General features: G+C 58.7%; 3 protein-coding genes across 3 annotated transcripts; 1 reads left to right on the top strand and 2 right to left on the bottom strand.

Moving 5' to 3' along the window:
- Positions 1-7,343: 7,343 nt before the first annotated feature.
- On the bottom strand, positions 7,344-10,736 carry VTJ83DRAFT_7360 (uncharacterized protein; the record flags this gene model as incomplete). The annotated part of the gene is made up of 1 exon (XM_071014174.1): positions 7,344-10,736. The coding sequence occupies one exon, from the start codon at positions 10,734-10,736 to the stop codon at positions 7,344-7,346; it is 3,393 nt and encodes a 1,130-aa protein (XP_070863577.1).
- Positions 10,737-11,099: 363 nt separating this feature from the next.
- Positions 11,100-11,813, top strand: VTJ83DRAFT_7359 (uncharacterized protein; the record flags this gene model as incomplete). Its single annotated transcript, XM_071014172.1, has 1 exon — positions 11,100-11,813. The coding sequence occupies one exon, from the start codon at positions 11,100-11,102 to the stop codon at positions 11,811-11,813; it is 714 nt and encodes a 237-aa protein (XP_070863576.1).
- A 165-nt stretch (positions 11,814-11,978) lies between these two features.
- Positions 11,979-13,078, bottom strand: VTJ83DRAFT_7358 (uncharacterized protein; the record flags this gene model as incomplete). The annotated part of the gene is made up of 3 exons (XM_071014171.1): positions 11,979-12,753; positions 12,807-12,942; positions 12,997-13,078. 3 exons carry the CDS (start codon positions 13,076-13,078, stop codon positions 11,979-11,981), a joined length of 993 nt encoding a protein of 330 aa, XP_070863575.1.
- Between the last annotated feature and the right edge of the window lie 822 nt (positions 13,079-13,900).

Genomic DNA, 13,900 nt, shown 5'->3' with positions numbered 1-13,900 from the left:
GAAAAGAAAATCATCCTTTTCAATTGTACCACCAAGAGGAGGGAAAAGTCCCGTGCAGCAGCAGCAGCATGGTGCTATCGCACACAAGCCACCACCGAGCCAAGTGCACACACAGCCTGCGGACGTGACTCCGAGCGCGCGTCCCAGGAGCAAGGAAGCGGGATTGGACGTGGGTTTCGGTCGGGAGATCTGCCGACAAACACGTGAAGACGGATATCAGCGATTTGCGCTTCCCGTCGTTGGAAAGCTTTCTTGTGTGGCGGGATTCGATAGGATTGGTTGGTCCTTTCCCCCCCCCACCATGTCTGCCTTCTTGTTCGGCCTGGTTGCCTTGGTCGCCTTCTTCTCCGGCGAGTGTGCGGGCGGTGTGAGTCCGGACCAGAAAGGACGTCGCGAATGCGTAGGTCGGGAACCAAAGTCTGCCAGACGAAAGACTGACCGACTCGTTCGGCAATTCACCTCCTCGTGACTAACGAAACTTGGCCTGCGTTGTACGTATCAAAACCTTCTCATCTGGTGTCGCGCAGGGGAGGGGGGGGGGAAAGCCTGGTACCTTGCCTTAGCTTCTCATGGTTGGGCGTTTCAGGTGGGCCTAAGGCAGACCGGCTCTTCAGAAGGTTCTCAGAGGCCTCCACGGCTGCTTCCATTGCCGGAGAGTGCAACGCGTTAGTGAATGCAAGCCACTAACTAGACATCTAAGCTTACCATAGGTACCTGAGTTTGGGGAAGGGGCCTGCTCAGGGAATGAATGGCGCGGCGTGTAAGCTAAACTCCCGTCGTGTATGTGTACATCCAGGACGAAGCTGCCAGGATCGTCTGGCTCTGCTTCCAAGCGCCTGGACTTTCCAGCGACAGCGAAGCCCGTCCGTCCCATTCCACCGGGACCCCTCCGTTCTTCCGTCTGCATTATACCCATGACGTGGCCTGACGACGAATGCTGGCCCATACCGCCGGGGCTGCGCGCCACGGGGCTCGACTGCAGATGTTGATCCCGGAGGAACAGTGAATGTACTATAGATTCTGTATGTACACTACGCAGTACACAGCAGTCACCCCGTGGTCAACGCAGGGCGACGGCGCATGCACGCCGTGCGCGCGCGGCGGTTAACGGGAGCAAACCAAAACCCCTGCTTCTTCGACTTTTGGTTTATTGCGCAACTACTGTGTAAACGCCCCCATGGAAAGCTTCGTCCTATCCGGTACCTACCTGAGTTTGGCTGCCACAAGAATACTACTAGATGAACCACTTCGCGCAAAAACACAAAAAAAGACAATGATCGGCAGTCGGACGGACAAACAAACGGGCGGGCAGAGGGAAGCACGCCACACGAAAATCCGTGTGGCATTGACCGGGCCAACAGCATGCAACCAGCTCATGGCTTGAGGCCCTCCAGACAAGGGGGACCGGCCGCACAGGACGTCGGCATTTCCCGCTCGCTTGGGACGGCCCCGCGACGCGCGACCTCTGGAAAAGGGGGGAGGAGGGTAAAGCGTCAATCAGTCATGCCTTGGTCAGACGGATGGCCAGTCCAATGACAAACTACCTACTACTATCAAAGTGTTAGCTCCGGAACCTGGCACTTGGTTTCGTTTGTCCGGCCACGTCGTGGAGCTGTGTCCAAAGTACTATACGTTGCCCTGTACGCAGTAGTTAGTGTCGACATGACAAGCCCGCCAGCCGCCACGGACTCCACGCGGGAGCTTAGAAGGAAATGGGAAGCCGACCGGCATTACCATACGCTAACAACGTCATGCGGCGGCGAGGCACGACAAAGAGGAGCCCGATGCAACGTGAACGCCAACGCTAAACCTTCCCGTCAACAGGCGGATAAAGCCAAGGCCAAGCCGAGCCAAGCCAGGTCAAGCTTCTAGTACGCAGTAGTAGTCCGCTGCCGCCGGCACGCAACACCTCACGTGTCCCAGAGAAGTCCTCATCAAAGAAAAGCCAACTCTTGGCGTACTGCGCCGCGCTTCCTCGCTCGCTGCCTCGCTCGCTGTGCCTCCATCAGGACGGGCGCCCTGCCAGCATCATCCGCGTCCTGGGGTTTGTGGGTGCCAAACGGGGGGAAGAGATTCCCGCCAGGAGGCCCCGAGAGCTTTCATACTGCGTACACCTCGGCAGCAGTAACCATGGTCTTTTTTTTTTTTTTTTTTTTGGGGGGGGGGGGGGGTCCACACTACGCGTGCGTGAGGTCCAAGTGAGAGAGGTGGGAGTTTCGGCTGGGTTGAGCGGGGGTTGCGCGACATGCCATCCATCCATTCCTCCCGCCGCCATGATCGCCTTCCTACGTCCTGCCACTCGGGGGACCTGCATGCTGGTGCTGGGCTGTGATCCCCTAGTTCCCGTCTCTTGGCGGGCTTCGCGATGGCGTTGTTCGTGAGGTAATTACCGTTCGTGATTGAACAGTGAGACCTACAGCACGTTTGCCCGGCATCTGGTGAGCGTCGCCATGGTCGTCTCCCTTCCAGTGGCGGTGGAGTGATGATCTGGCCCACTCCCTCGCCTCGTGCTGCCGAGTGTGTGTGTGTGGCCGGTGTGGTCAGTGTGGCTGAGCGTGGTGCGCCCGGTGGGCTGTTGTTGTGCTTCAATACGCCTGATGGGACGGGACCTACTTTGTGGTGGCTTGGTGCTTCTCGCCCTCGTGCGCCTTCCCATTGTGCAATGCGCATCGTTTCTCGTCAGAAACACGCCAATCGCCTCGCTACCAGCTCTGCTGATGTTGGTCATGTTGATTGTGACTCGAGGAGGTCTCGACTCGGAGACCGATGATGGACGAACCCTGTTCATTGCGGTTCTGCAGAGCTTTCGGGCGAACCCCCCCCCCCCACCCTCCTCCTCCTCCCCTCCCCCGCCTGTCCCAGCATTGGCAGCATTCATTTGTGTTGGCCCCAAGTCCCCACGTCGCCTGTGAGACAGAGACGAACCCCGGTCGTGTTGTGATAACAGCGAGGCGGCCACCACGACGGCCGCGGCCCAGCACCCGGACTCGAGCTGTGTGGGTTTGCAGGGCAAAGAAGGTTCAGCTACTAACTATACACTGACGCCCGGGGCGTGCGGGATCGAACCGGACACCGATTTGGGTTTAGCGGGCTGACAATGCGGGGTGAAAAAGGAAATTCGCTGGCCGTTGAAGGAATAGGGCGTCGTCAGACCCCTTGTCCTGATCGGCTCGCCACCAATAAGTCCCGGGCCCAACGACGCGGGAGATGCTGACCAAGAAGGGAAACCGGGTGGGGCGGCCGCCGCTTGACGATTGGGCTTGGGAAGCAAGGGGGGGGGGGTAAGGTATCAGACACTTTTTGCTGCGTAGTTGCACAAAACGTTGCAAACGGACGCCGACCGAGCGGGTCTCGCGACGGAGACGGGGATGCCTTCTTCTGAAACGCTGAAACGGGCCGGAATGTCTGCACGGGTAGCATTGCTTTCGGTGAGCGATGCTGGGCTGTTGGGACAGCAAGAGCGTTAGATTTGTTCTGAAGATGGTGTCAGTCGGGCAGAAATGCGTCGCAGGACGCTGGTTGGTAATCTCCCTGGCGAACACACACCTGGCCCGACGGGCGTTTGTAACCCCCCCCCCCCCGGGGGCCCTGCTCCATGAACACTTACTGCGTACGCCGTGCAGTGCGCCATGGATGTGGCCCGAAACCCCGGGTCGATGATCTATTCCCAGCAATGCACATCAGGCCATGCCCAAAAAGAAAAAAAAAATCAAAGCAGAATGGCACCGCAGTCCTTCGAAACGGCGCCTATGTTGTCTCATCGGCCATGGGTCGAGCTGTTGGAGATGGAAGGGTTGAGGATAACGTCCACACTAGCTACAGCAAAACCCAGGGGAAGGGAGCTGTGCTGATGGATTGAGATCTCGGCGAGCTTAACCTCGCACCTGCAGTCGTGGCGTTGAGCAGGCTCGTCTACTATAGAGTTGTCTGACTGGGGAGACAGCCTGGTAAGGCAAAGTGAAAGTAAACAAAAGAATAGGGGTTACCAGCTCGCCCAGCTCCACCCAAACATCATTTAGACAACAGATGGCCGTCAAGCCAAAGGTAGAATCGGGCCCGTATCCTCTGTATCCCGGCTGAGACGCATCGACTTAACCCCAAGGGAGGGTGAAGCTGTGGCAAGTCGAGTTGGTTGAACGCCGCATGCAATTGTATTTCTTGCAACGTATGTCTTGCATCGAAGCTACAAGCACCTTAGAGGAGGAGTATTAGAGAAGTGATGGACGGCTAGAAGGCATCCATTGTGAAATAGATGGAGTTTGACGATTCCAGAGCAGAGAGATGACCCGGGAAAAGTCCCCATCACCCGCAGCACTCGAGCGGATGGGAAGAACGTAGCCGTCGATGACCCCATCACTCAAAGTCCTCCATGTTCGGTGCATGGGGTCTGCATTGAAAGCATTCTTGGGCTTGAAAATGTCGTACCGTGGGTAGATAGATACCTTGAGCATTGCCCTAGGCTAGATCATCACCAGTCGTAGCTTGATCTACGCGTTGGATGAACAGGAATGACAAGAAGCTCCCCGGATGTCTCTGTGAAGGAAAAACAGAAAGAAGGAAAGAAAGAAAAGGTGAGGTATCTACCTAAGTTGGGAACCTAAAAGCAACCCAGATCGCTGCTTCCTGCTACTCAAGAAAGCCATATGTTTTGAAAACCTTGATGGGAATATTCTAGTCGGAAGCCGCGGACTGAACCTTGCCAAAGAAATCCTCAGCGTTCACCAACGATGAAGTTGCCGTCTCAACACCGCTTCTACTACTTCAGAACCAAGAGACCGCCAATGTCTTGTCAACATGGATACTCCGAGGCCCCATGGAAAAGACAGCCCCAAAGGGCCCTCGAAAACCACATCGCTGGCGACTCCAGTTCGGATGATCGACAGGAAAATAGAACGCCGTGCACCCCAAGGAAGTTTCTTGTCTGGACTCAGTTGGAGACACTCCCCCACAGCCAGAAAAGGACCGGGAGGGTCGGTTCGGGGAATCGTAGGCATGTTTGAAAGGTCCACGGCAGCCACATCGAGTGCGAGCAGCCAGAAAGGTGGCCCAGGGTTCGAGAAACACAACTCTCATCCACATCAAAACTCGCCAAAAGCACAACACAAGGAAGCACCCTCTTCGACGCCAACCACAATGTTTTCGAGACGACAAGCGGCTTACCAGGTCGAGGAGTACTCCTTGACACTGCTCAAGCACAAGATCTACTTCAATAACCGACCGCTGGCGCGCTGCCTGGACAGAGCTGACGAGGATGAAGGGAAGACAAAGGTCCAGCGAATTCATGGCCAAAACGAGTCGACCAAGGACACAGAGAATGAGCCGGCTGGAAGAGGACATGTCATGGATGGACCTGCAGGGTCGACATCAATAGCTACCGCGACCCAAGACAGCAATGTCAGATCTTCGACCATCCTGGAGACGAACCAAGTGTTGGGCAAGATACTTGCTGTCAGCGAGACATCCAAAAAACCCAGCTCGGATGCGCGAGGGCCAGAAGATATCAAGAAGTTTTGGGAAGCCGTGCGCAGACGCCTGTGGATCGACGAAGAGGAGATCTATGGGGGAGAGCGGACGCTGCTGCCGCAAGCACACAGTCTGGAGACGCTGCTCCATGGTCAAGTGCAGGGCAACATCTCCGAGTGGTCGACATCCGCCATCGGGCCTTCAGCAGTCCCCTGCCCTTCACAAGAAGACCCGGAATCCCCTCCTCCTCCTCCGCCGCCAATGCCGGACCGACGGCCGCCACCCGTTCCAGAAACACCTCGGACGGAGAGCTTTCTGGTTGCCCCTCTGCTCTGGACACAGCCATCGGCAACACGCCTGCTGGAGGATTGCCAGAGCTTCTCCCCGGATGACATTTCCTGGAACCAACAGGACCTAGGAGTGCTGCCAAAGCCACGACAGTCCGAGTCCCCAAGGCGCTTACCGATCGTCAACCGCCCATCTATGGGATCGCTGCGATCAGAAACCTCAGGCTTGCCATCCTTTCCCACTCCACCGGCTTCAACAAGTCACTCCCGCCGCCCCAGCAACACTAGCAGCGGTCGCTGGACGCGCCCACCAACGTGGCGTTCGCCAGCCTCTCTGTCAGGGCTCCCGTCCCCCATCCTACCCGTGTCCCCTCTCTCAGAATCACCCCTACCCAGCCCGCTCCCGAGGCCGCTGCCGACGCCATCGCCTACTGGCACCAACCTGCAATACCACCACCGCCGTTCAAACCACAGCCGAAGCCGCCATCCGCCCGTGTCGTTGTTCTCCTCTCACTCGTCCCACCCATCAACATCCACCTCCTCCACTTCGCGCAGTCTCGGCTGTGGCACAACGGGATGCAGTTCTGCAAGCATCACCACCACCATTGCCACTACCACCACTACTGCTGGGGGTAAAGGCCGCAACAACAGCAGCGGCAGCATCGGAAGCGGCAAAAGTAGAACAAGGGCGTGCAATGCATCGACAAGCTCCTTCGCCACAGCTCGCTCCTTTTCGTCGGTGGCCGTCCCGCATGATGCTCAAAACATCACCGACATCGTCCCACCGCTCTTCGGTTCCCAGCTGTCGCCACGGATGCAGATGGGACCTACACCCCAGCGGTGCATGACACCCGTGGAGAAGCTGTCAGAGATTGACGCATTTCTGTCGTCTTCTCCAGATCATGACAATGAATGCGTGAGAAGGGGCGGAGAGGGGTGGATATGATGGCGACGGCGCACGATGCAAACCAGAAGGACAGCTTTGCAGGTTGGGAGGCCGTTCATCAGTTCGGATTTCAGCTGGCAAGGGACAACAGACGAGAAGTGCCGAATTGGCCTGGGTGGTCCCTGATTGTGTAGCTTCGGTGTTCTTACATGATGCTGGGGATCCTTTGCTAGACAGGGAAAACGCTTCATCAGTGGAGGTGAATGCTGCCATGTGTTACGACCTTTTTTGCAGTGGCGGCGTCGGCGTTAATGTGAGAAATTGTTCCAGGTGAACAGACGGAGGGTTAACAAACGATAGTAATGTCATCAAGGAGTGCCATGTGCGAATGAATGGAGGGAGACTGGGGGATGGTCATTGCGTCATATATTGTCTATTGCGTGATGGGAGGGTATCCAGCACCATGAAGATCGGTGAATGGATAGCATGGTATGTACACTAATATCGTACAGAGAATCGTGGTATGCATGATACAGGGGGAAGCAGGCGATTGCGTAGGTGTATACAGCCCCAACATCAAGGAGACCGTAACAGTCTTGCCGCGAGGTTGGCTGGTCGTTCTGGAACGACCGGAGAGAGAGAGAGAGAGACGAGGACTCATTCCCGAAATTCTCCATCAAGGCCACGACAGAGCTGCTGTTGACGTCTCATGCCTCCTGCGACCCGGCCTCAGCCGCTGACGGATCGAGGTCCTTGCTTCTTGGCGTTTCTGATGGCTGAAACAGCTCCTCATAGAAGCCATCCCAGTAGAGACTCTTTGGCGCGTGGGAGGCGACGGGGGGCAGGTCGCCGGGATGGACTGCGGGGCGCTCCGGCTGCTGCTGCTGCTGCTGCTGCTGCTCCTGCTGTTGGCGCTCCTGGTGCTGATGATGTTGGTGAGAAGACGAGCGATGCGGTTTCGGCGGCGCCGACCCTTTTCTTGCCGTCGTCGTGGTCGTCGTCATTGTCGTTGTCGTCGTCGCCGCCGGCTTCTTCGCTATGGCCATGTCCTCGTAGCCCTGCATCAGGCTCTCCAGCTCCTCGGTGGACATGTCCTCGACGGCGTACGAGGTGGCGGCGAGCGGCTCTGCCGTCTCCTGGCTCTCCACCTCTCCCCCCTCGAAGCGCAGCCGGGCACGCCTCTCGCGATCCGAGACCTTGAAGACGTAGGGGTCAAGCTGGTAGCGTACGACAAAGTCTTCCCAGTCCCGGAGCCGGGGGAAGCTCGTCATGCGCATGATCAGGTCCTCATGCAGCAACGGCAGACGGGTTATTCGCTCCATTCGCTCCTTGGCGATCCTTTGCAGCTTGATTCGCCGCGACTGGTCCAGACGTTCGAGGAATGCCCGCGCGTTGGCTAGGACCTCCTCCTTCGACGGCTGCTGCGCAGGCTGAGGGGTGGTCTTTGGCGCCTCGGCAGCGTGGCGCTCCTTGATCCGCCTCCGCTGGCCCGTGTGTTCCCGGGACTGTTGCTTGTCGGCGATGGCCTTCTCGGCTTGCTCGTTGGATGGCTCTTGCCGGGCTTCCTTGTTTTCAGCAGCGGCCTCCCCTTGCTCCTTGGCCTCGTTCTCCGGCCTGGCCTGCGGCAGAGCAGCGGCAGTTGAGTCATTGATCTCGCGCCAGCGCTGGGCGGCACGCTCGGCGGCGCGGGTCTCCATAAGCTGGAGAGCAGGTTCCGGGTCCTCAAGTTTGGACACGCCCCGGAAGGTGTGGGCATCCGGGTGGTATCCGGCGTGGTCGAGCTGGTCAAGAGTCTCGATGACGCCCTGGGTTTTCTGCGCGGCGCTGTAGCTGTAGACGAGGATGTTGTAGGTGACGCGGTCAGGCTCGACGCCGAGCGCGCGCATGACGCGCAGCACACGCATGGCTTGGTGCTTGCGCCGTTGGCGTAGGAAGGCTTGCATCAAGATGCTCCACGTGTAAACGCTTGGTGCTGGCAGGCGAACTATGGGATGGCCGGGCTTGTGGTGGCCGGCGCTGTGCGATTGCTGCGTGGGAGCGGCATCCGCCGCCCTTTCTACCTCGCCGGTCGCCATGATCGGGTCTTGTGTGTTCTTCGCCTCTCGCTCACGAAGTTCGGCGATGGTGGTTGAAATCGTATCGTCCGACTCTGCGGAAACGGCGGAACCTTCGGCGCTCGACATCATGTCGTTGACAATGTCGACAGCCACACGCAGCATGCCGGCCTGGTCAACCAGCGCGTGCAGAATCGTATCAAAGACGAGAGTGTTGTGGCTCGTCAGGGCCAGGGCGATGGGGTCACGCTCCTTGAGTAGGTTTCGGAAGCGGGAGTAGAAAGACAAGACAGGATACACGGTGGAGAACGATCGTACATAGGCGATCAGCATGATGGACAAGATCCTGATGTCTGGTGTGGCCAGGTTGTCCGGGGAGGCGACGGGAAGCTCGTCGAGGAAGCTGGACAATCTCAATTTCCACTCGCAGTGATCAACGTCTTCCTGCCTGGGGGTGGCGGCAAGGACTCCGCGCAGGTCATGCGAGAGGATGTGCTGGAGGTGCTGTAGCTTGAAGAACTTGGCGTAGACCTCGAGCATTGTGCGAAAGGCCGGGACCGGGGACACGGTCCGCGGCCCTTTGGTGCGGGCTTCGAAGCTGGCAAGGGTCAGAATGGTGTCGAGAAGCTCGGTCCACATTACGGGAGATTGCCAGACGTCATGCGGCACTTCTTCAAGCACCCTGACAGCCGCGTCGAGGCTGCAGGTCCGGTTGGCGCCGTCCAGAAGGGCCGTGAAGACGTGGGCGTCGAGCGGCATGCCCTGAGACTTTATGATGCCGTAGATTCTCCACGCAGCGCCCAGCTGGCCGGACACGCAAAAGGTTCGCATCATGGCCGTGCAGGTGACGATGTTTGGGGACAATCCGAGCCCGATGAGACGCTCAAAGGCCTGGATGATGACCTGCGGGTCCACCGGCGAACCCTGTCCTTTGTCCCAGTCGGCCGGAATGGTTAAGATGGACGTGGCCAGGGCCTCGCAGCGGCGGTCTTGAGGTCGCCTCCGGCCCTGCTTGATGGTTTCTTCCAGAATTTCCAACGCCGCTGGCTTGAACGCGACATCCTCGGCGAGGGCGCGGGCCAGATGGAACTTTGTGTTCCAGTGGAGAAGGTGCTGGTACTGGTTGAGCTCGGCGTGCAAGGCGGCGGCTGTTGGGGCCGAGCAGACGGAGAAGATCTTGCCTAGAACCCACTGGCGGAACCAAAACTTGGTCGAGACGCCTTCTTTGAGGACAAGCGAGACAAGTCCGGGAAGCTTCTCTTGTTGTTCTCGCTGGCGATGCGGCGGTAGGCATGCAGGCCATTGGACCAGAAAGCAGAAGATGTCCGACACGATCCATGGTGGCGCCTCATCTGCCCTCAAGGTAGCCTGAAGCACCTCTGAAGTCTTGTCCGGGTAGAGCTTCATGCATTCCATCATGACTGAAGGCCAGCATCGTCGTGTCTCTGCGGACTTTGTCGACCAGAGAACCGACATGTCGTGGATGGTCTTGGAAGCCAAGAGCTCCTCGAGAAGCTGGGTTCCGATGGAATGTTGCTCAAAGCCAAATTTCCTCCATTCTCTGCGGTCCTCGAGACGTTCCCATATTGCGCCAAACTCCTTGTCCCAGGCCTCGACGTCTTTCAGGATGTCCTTGAGGTTCACGCCAACCTTCTTGGAGTACTCGCGGAGAAAGGGCCTGGCGGGCCTCCATCGTTTCGTATTGTCCTCCTTGCGGACGAGACCCGGTTGCGCATCTCGTGGATCTGTATTGGCATGTTGGTTTTGAGGGAGGTGTTGTTCCGCCGGTGAGGGAAATGGGTCGGTGCCGGGCGGTTGTCGGGCGTTGGGGTCTGTCCTTGCGCTGGGCGGACCAGCGGCGTCGATGATGCAAGGCGGCTCAGCGGAGTGTGTCGGTTGGGCCTCTGGGAAACCCAGGCATGGCGAGGTTTGAAGGAGCCGGACGTGACGCAGGCGAGGGCATGCCGGCGCAAGGTGAGGAGGCCATTGGAGGGGTCGGGAGGATGCGACACAGATCCGTGTGACCCGTGCGGCCTGGCGGAGCATTTCAAAGAGAGTGAATGCCCGCCATAGGGGGCGTCGATACCATCGACGCGCCGGTTGGGGGGAGTTATGCCCAGCAGGTGTTGTCTGGTGTGGTGTTGAGGAACATGTCGACGGTTCCGTGGAAGCCTTGGAGGGACAAGGTTACGATACGGTACGGTATGTGACGCTCGAGAAATTTAAGAGGCTTATCGCAATCGATAAGCATCCTGGTTGGACCCGAACCCCTGCTCGTCCAAAGCTTGGCTGTCTTCTTTCATCACCATCGCTTCGTCAACGCTCGAGCTTGCATCGCGATCTCCCGAGGACCACGCGATTTCGCTTCACGAGACAGACGCAGCATCCAACCTGCACCCCACATCCGCAATGTCATCCCACACAGCTCTCGCCGCAGCCAGCGACGACCGCAAGGCGCGTCTCGCCAAGCTCAAGTCCCTCAAGCGCAAGCAACCAAGCGAAGAGCAAGAGCCAAGCTTCACCTCAGCACCAGCCGACGACGACCAAGAAGCCGCCGATCAAAGACCCTCCGACGACAATGGCAACGACGACGCCGACGCCCGCACGTCCCCGCACCCCCCAACCCAAGACGTCGCCCGCCTGCACCTCTCTGGGCGCAACTACGACTTTGAGACCAAAGGCCCCAAGCTGGGCTTCGAGGCACCACCCATCCTTGAGCAGCCAACGCTGGAAGAGAAGGCCGCAGAGCTTGAACGCAAGGCCAAGGAGGCTGCCGCCACCGTCCCCGCCGACAACACGCTCGACCTGAAAACGCTGCGACCCAAGAAGCCCAACTGGGACCTGAAGAGGGATCTGGACCAGAAGATGCAGATCCTGAACGTGCGGACCGAGAATGCGATTGCGAGGCTGGTGAGGGAGAGGTTAGCGGAGAAGAAACAGGGTGCCGAGGCGGATGGCGGGCGCCGGGGGGATGGCCAGAAAAAGGAGGGCGGGGACGCCGAGGCGGACGGGATGCTGGAAGGGACGGCGATTGTGGAGGGGATGCGGATGCGGGAGCGGGAGGAGGAGGAGGAGAACAGGAGGGAGAGGGAGGCGGAGGATGCCGAGTTTGGCATGGCATGATGTGTGTTGTTTGGTTGTTTTTCTTCTTTCTGGTCCGGGCTCGTTGGGATGCCGGGGGTGGCCGCCCCGTCAAGTTGCTCTACCTGAAATACCTAATCCTTCGATCGATGCGGCGGAGCTACAAGGATCGACAAAGTACGCAAAACATTTACCCGCAATTCCTCCTCAACGACCCCTGTTCATCGCCTGGGTCATGGCTAACCGCTTGCTGTAGGGGCTGAGGCTTCTCTCCCGTGGAGGAGGGCTATCCCTCCGCACCGGGCCGCGGTCGTCCCTGTCCCGATACTCACGGCCTTCGTACCCATGCTCCTCCCGCTTCTCCCGCCGCGGTGGCGACCTGGACCGAGACCGATAGCGGCCTTGTCCCCGTCCTCGCTCGTCCCACTTCGCTGGCGATGTCGATCGCGATCGAGACGGCGATCTCGAATGTTCGCGTCGTCCTCCGTAGAAATCTTCCTCATGGGCTCTCGGCTCAGGTGAATCGTGGCGCTGAGGCTGGCGACCGCCACGCCTGTGCTGAGGAGGGGGGGAAGGAGGAGGAGGAGGAGGAGGAGACCGGCGCGGCGAGGGCGAACGCGGGGCGCGCGAGCTCCTGCTGGTGTAAGCACGCTCCGGGGTTACCGACCGGCCGCGCGAATCATATGACCGCGCCCGCTCGAAGGAGCGCCGGCGGGACGCACTGCGCGAAGCCCGGGATCTCTCGCGGGAGATGTCACGGGATCGGCCACGATGATCGGAGGCGCGGCGCGTCCGGCTCGGACCTGGCGACGGAGACCGGGTCGAGATGGTCGAGACGGAGTCATAGGACGGCGACCGACGGCGTCGAGATCGTGACCGGCTCCGCTCTGACCCATCGTCGTCTGAGGCGTCGCGCTCACGTTTACGCGCCCTTTCCCTCTCAGCCTCTCGCTTGGCCAACTCTTGGTCGGCGACGCCTTTCCTGGATAGAGTTAGCGTAGATGTCCGATGTGCGGTGTGTACCCTACAACATACGTCTCCTTCAGCAGGTTTGGGGTTTCAGAAGTAAGCTTGGGCTGTAGCTTTGGGTTGAACAGCTGCTGGGTGCGAGACGGCCTCGGAATATACGGGCGTTCCTGAGGTGCCGCTTTGCATTCATACGAGTAATGGCGTTCTGTGACGGTCAGTATGCGTGCGAAGCAGAAGCTGGGACAGGGGGACCTATCTCGTTTCAAGCACTTCTGACACTGGACATTGGCCGGCGTCGTCTTGGGTGGCCCTACGCGACCGCGGTAGCCGCCGTACATTGTGGTTTCTAAGGTGAAAGCCGAGAAACAAAGCTGAAAGTGATTGATACCGAGGGTTGCGTCAAGAGAAGACGTGATGTTGCTTGCTCCGGGCTGAAAAGGCGGCCTGAAAGATGGTTTGCGATGGCTGATCCGTGGCTACCTGAGTTCACCAAAGCAGGAGATGAATGATGAAACAACAGGCGATTAGGTTCGTTGGGCTAGGAGCCACGATGATGTTGAGGGGAATGGAAGCGCTGCTGATACGTTGCTCAACGCTGTTGTTGTCCAGCAAGTTTGGTGCTGGCAGATGCAACAAGAGAGCATGGGGGCCCATTCAAGTTCATGGCATCATACATGGTTGCGTAACATACGGTAATTATCGTCGTGGACGGTAAGAATTTGTCAGCCAGCCTTGGCTGAGCCGGCATCGCATCAAGGGTAACGAAACGAACTAACTACGCAGTAGTTATCACAACCCAAACCCGAACCCTCTGGGATGCTGCATCGTGTCCAACGTTCGGGACTCACCTATAGGTCATGGGTATTGTTGGAGTACCTTGCCTCAGCGAACCGGGAATACATAGAATCCACCGCTCACCTACATGGTGTAGCAAATGCTGGCTGCCAACCTCAGGAAGGTACCGTGCCTATTTCGTATCGTCGGTTTTCAGCAGCCCCGTCGCCCTGGACATAGGCTTGGTGCCTGGTCAGGGTCAGGGTTGGGCGTGAGGTCGGACAGAAGGCCCAAGGCATGCAGGTGGGGCAACCCTCTGATCTTGGGCGGTCCCGTCCTAGGCTCGGACCCAGGCCATGGACGTAACAAGGGACCGCACGGGGCAC

This window comes from Remersonia thermophila, chromosome 7, assembly GCF_042764415.1.
Source record: "Remersonia thermophila strain ATCC 22073 chromosome 7, whole genome shotgun sequence".
In the NCBI taxonomy this organism is placed as follows: domain Eukaryota; kingdom Fungi; phylum Ascomycota; class Sordariomycetes; order Sordariales; family Chaetomiaceae; genus Remersonia; species Remersonia thermophila.
This window is presented reverse-complemented; position numbering and strand designations above follow the sequence as displayed.